At 40.7% G+C, this 4,880-nt stretch overlaps 1 protein-coding gene across 1 annotated transcript; it reads left to right on the top strand.

Annotated features, from left to right (window-relative positions):
• The first annotated feature begins 2,536 nt into the window (after positions 1 to 2,536).
• RPS7 (40S ribosomal protein) lies at positions 2,537 to 3,570 on the top strand. The gene is made up of 6 exons (XM_012938745.3): positions 2,537 to 2,640; positions 2,677 to 2,826; positions 2,860 to 2,937; positions 2,971 to 3,042; positions 3,077 to 3,433; positions 3,466 to 3,570. Exons 2-6 carry the CDS (start codon positions 2,809 to 2,811, stop codon positions 3,541 to 3,543), a joined length of 603 nt encoding a protein of 200 aa, XP_012794199.2. The 5' UTR covers positions 2,537 to 2,640; positions 2,677 to 2,808; the 3' UTR covers positions 3,544 to 3,570.
• The last annotated feature ends 1,310 nt before the right edge of the window (positions 3,571 to 4,880 follow it).

Genomic DNA, 4,880 nt, shown 5'->3' on the forward strand with positions numbered 1-4,880 from the left:
CGACAGTCAGATGCCGTCGCGCTTAGAATGGGTATTTACAAACGAACAATTCCTGGCTGACAACCTCTCAATTCTGGCTACCATGGGGAGAAGCAATCACGCCGTCATAGCCTTCAGTTTCATCAGCAAAGTTGAGCTAAGACATCCCACTGAACGTTTGAATGTGTCAGCTTTACAGAACTATCTACAACAGATGGGTAGGAATGTTCACCCTCAACCTGATGTGGATGCTCATTGGTATTTCTTACTGCACACACCCCTATGTGCTACAAAGCAGTCAGCTCCTCAAACGGTCCCCAAAATCTACAAGCAACCTACAACCATCAATAACCGCACTCTTTGTCTGCTAAGCCGTAAAAGGCACTGTTGAACAGAATACAAACGAACTGACAACAACGGCGTGTACAGGCAATACAAACATATAAGAAACATATGCGCAAATGCTAGAAGAAAAGACGGGCTTCAGTACCAGATAAAGCTTATCGACAAATTTGCCTCCAATCCGAAAAGCTTGTTCCATTGTGCAGCCTCTCTTCGACAAGCCAGAACTGGAGTTTCCCAACTGTTAGGTCCTGATGACCCAACCAATAACGACGGTGACGCCGCTAACCTTTTGGCTGAACAATACTCTCGGATATTTCAACCGACCCACACTAACTATATTGAGGAATGCTTCATCTGCAACTGAACAGGTCTTTCCGAAGTGAACCTGAGCTCCGACTTGGTGTACCGGACACTGCAGCTCCTAAGGAAAGACACTTCTCCTGACCCAGATGTGGTCCATTCTGCCATACTGAGGGAAGCAGCTTCAATCTTGGAAACACCGCTAAGCCGAAGCAAGCTACCGGAAGTTTGAAAACTGGCTCATACAACGCCAATTTTCAAAGGAGATCGAAGCAGCGAAGCGACTGGTGGCCTTTCACTTCATACCTTCAAAAGTTATGAAGTCCCTGATCTGCGACGGTATACACGACTATTTGTTATCCTTAGACTTCTCTTCAAGCCAACAGCATGGTTTCAGGAAAGATCATTCTTGTATAACAAACCTACTGACTGTGGTGGACAGATGGACAACCATCCCTGATCAAAAGGGAAAGGTTGATATCATCTACCTAGATTTCTCAAAAGCTTTTGATAAGGTTAACAATACATGTCTTATCAATAAGCTCGAATGACTGGGTGTCAAATCGCCTCTAATTGACTGACTCACTTCATATCTAAAAATCAACATTTTAAGGTCAGGCTTAGTTTCACTATCTCTTAGACTATGGAATGACCTAGTGAGGTCCCCCAGGGCTCAGTATCAGGACCTCTTCTCTTCTTGATTTATATAAATGATCTTCCACAGCAAGTATCGTCTGACTTATTACTTTTTGCCGACGACGTGAAACTTTGGGGAGAGATACGCAACCGAGAGGATATACTGGCACTTCAGGAGGATCTGACTCGACTTCAAAGTTGGGCAGACGATAACGGACTTACCTTCAACACTTCAAAGTGTAAAGTAGTCCATCTGAGACATGTCGCAGACTACAGTCATAACTTAAGAAACTCCTCTCTGGTAGTATCCCAGGTTGAAAAAGATTTAGGAGTGCTGGTACCCTAATATTTGGAGTCTAACGCTGTGACGAAAATGCCTTTTGAGCAAACCTTGCACTGGTAACATTGAAGCGCATTTTCGGCCATTTTGACGGAAGAACTTTCCACATAATCTTCAACAGTTTTATTCGTCCTCATTTAGAGTACGGAAACAAAGTATTTCCCCCCCACTCTGAAAGGATAAGGACACTGCGGAGCGTATCCGACGGCGAGCCAGTTCGGGAACTCAAATTCAAGCCTTATGAAGAGCGCCTCCAATCACTTAATCTTTATCCATTAGAGTATAGACGTCTTAGAGGTGACTTTCTGATGGCTTACAGTATCCTTAACACTTCTGAACATCCTCTCAAACACCTACTTAAGCTTAGTTCCAACACTAACCTAAGAGGTAACACCCGAAAACTGGAGACACGACATAGCAGAACGGACTGTAGGCACAAGTTCCACTCCCTAAGAGTTGTCAGTGCTGGAATCCGCTGCCGGCCGAGCTAGTCCAAGCTTTTTCCCAGGAGTCCTTTAAGAGGCAACTTGATTTATTCTTAAGGACTAAGGATAGTATCGCACTATGATTTACCAATTTCCTTTTTCTTCTATTATTGTTAATATACCTAGTTTTCTGCCTGGAGGTACGGGTGATTCACCTCTAATAGACACGGAAGGCCGTTAAGCGAAAGCTTCTTCTATTCCGTCCATAACCATTTCAACCATTTGAGCTAAATTGCTTCATCTTCGGTTTTTAGAAGGGAGATAGTGGGAATCACAACTCTTCGTGACTAAAAACGTACTTCAAGCAGTAAACAGTTCACTAATACCACGTATAAATATTGATTTCAAAACCCAGTTCTCAGCAGATCTATAGTGACGAAAAAGTATCGAAGAAATGTTTTTTCTGATAAACTAATGATCCATGGCTTTTTCAAACTTTCGGTTGCCAATTCGTAGAGTTTATCACTTGTATATTAGAACAAGTGACCAAAGTACGGACGGACCTTGTTTAGGTGGCAAACTTTGTCTAGTAATGTGTACATGCGATTATTATAAGTTTGTTACTAAACAAAGTCATAGACATATTTTAAGATGAATTCAACATATAAAAAGGAAAAAAAAGTTGCGTTGAATTCGTCAGTATTCACGGGTCAATATCTCATATCATTCGATAGTTTTGTTTGGAAGCGCATTCACTTTAAGGCCGCTCTGTGTGGATGAAACATGCTTCAGGCTACAAATGTACGTTTCTCGCTTCTCTCATATGTACACTAGGTTCATTCTCTTGCTTTGTCCAAAATAATTAAACCGGACAAAAAGCCGGTCACTCCATTAGAAGAAGAAATTGCTCAAGTATGTTCATGCGGGTACCTGATCATCTTTTAGGCCATCATAGACTTACAGATACACGATGACTGGTCTGATACGATGAAACTTTTGTACTTTTGTGAAGCAAAAGTTTGTTTCTTTATTTCTTATTTTTACGTACTAGGAAATGACTATAGGTAAAGAAAAGGCAGTCGTTATATATGTACCTGTTCCACAACTACGGACATACCAGCTTATACATAACAGACTCGTAGGCGAACTCGAGAAAAAGCTCCGTGGTCCTCATGTTGTACTCCTGGCTTTCCGAAGAATCATTGCAAAGCCTAAAAGAAACTGCAAATTTAATCCGAAGCAAAAGCGTCCTAGAAGTAGGACCCTAACAGCTGTGCACGAAGCTATATTGAAAGATCTTGTCTACCCAGCTGAAATAGTAGGAAAACGCACTCAATTCAAATGCGATGGAAGTACAGTAATCAAATGCCACTTGGATGTTGCGCAGAGAAACTACATAGAGCATAAGGTATGTTTGAGTATTGTCTAAACTTCGTTCAGCTCAAAACTATCACTGGATTATACAAAAAGTTGACAGGTAAAGATGTCATTATCGAGTTTCCAGATTGGGTATTGTGAAAATATGTAATATATGTTTGAAATGGATTGGTTTGTTTTCAGTTTTTTCATGGTCCTGGCTTATCTGTAGGGTAGTACTAATAATCGGAAGCTATTAATCTAAGTAATATTTTGAGATTCTGATGTGGTCTAAGCTTATTGACCAGTGAAATCATGGGGGCACTGATCAACTATTTGTCTAGTTTGCACCGCTTCCTAATCTTATAAATATTGAGTAGTTTCCACAAGCCCACACTGCTGTGGTATATTTTCACATAGCCTATAAGTATCTCACCGACTCCTTCCTACTAACGTCCAAACTCAAGTCCTGTCTTCCCAACGGGCTAGTTTGGGTCGTAGATGATTTTTTTCGAGCTGAATTCTATCCTGTTTGACCTTATAACCTGACAACTGTCAAATAAATCCGACTGTAACTGCTTATAACACAGGGGTGTGAGCTGCTTGTTCCAATTAAAATCACTGGTGTTGTCAGTTAGTAGAAGGCTCTATGTTAGCCATATCCATATGAGCTCGGCCAACTATTATCAGAATATTGGTAGATGGGTTTTTGGAAACCAGAGTCATAGTTATTGACCCCAGATGATTGCGCAATAAGTGCTGTGTCCCAATAATAACATGTGACTAATATTTCAGTAGGGTCTAAGTATTTCGGAATGCCGCATTCCGGTTTGTTCTAGAAATTTTTCGCCGTTCGTGCCGTATTCATGAAATTTGTTATTAAGTTAACATCTTACACTGCCTGCAGTTATTTGTCGTCTGGAGTGCAAATAACTCATTGCTTCATATAATTTTAATTGAATTGGTAATGTTGACCTTTTTTTAATGCTGGCAAGAAAACTGGTAGCAAATGTTAATGAAATAGCTCAACATCTTTTAAATAGAATAAGTAAATGTAAGCAAATGCAATGTTCATTGTGTGAAAATTGTTTTGCGTTAACTTAGCTCCATTAAAGTGTATGTACTTGTATGAAAACTTGGAGCTATTATTATTTTTATCAAACCGACAACCACGAAATGCTTGTCTACTACCCATTCATGTCCACTCCGCCTAGTGAGGGAGCGTGTGTTGAAATTTATCGAAATGGGTAAGTAAGCGGATTCAGTAATGCGATAAGCTCCGATTATCCTAGACGGTATTTTATCTTTGTATTGGCTTGTTTTTCTCAAACTAGTGTCCTGTACGTAAAGTGTACTACAAGTGTCGTCCCAGCGGACTAAACATCATGCTTTACCGGACGTGGCTCTAAGTAGAAGCAGGCGGCAGTCCCGTGTAGCTTTCCTTGACATCATAAATGTAAAGGACTTCTCTAACTGGGAGGATTCTTTCTATTTTCACT

Source organism: Schistosoma haematobium, chromosome 2 (genome assembly GCF_000699445.3).
Source record: "Schistosoma haematobium chromosome 2, whole genome shotgun sequence".
NCBI lineage: Eukaryota > Metazoa > Platyhelminthes > Trematoda > Strigeidida > Schistosomatidae > Schistosoma > Schistosoma haematobium.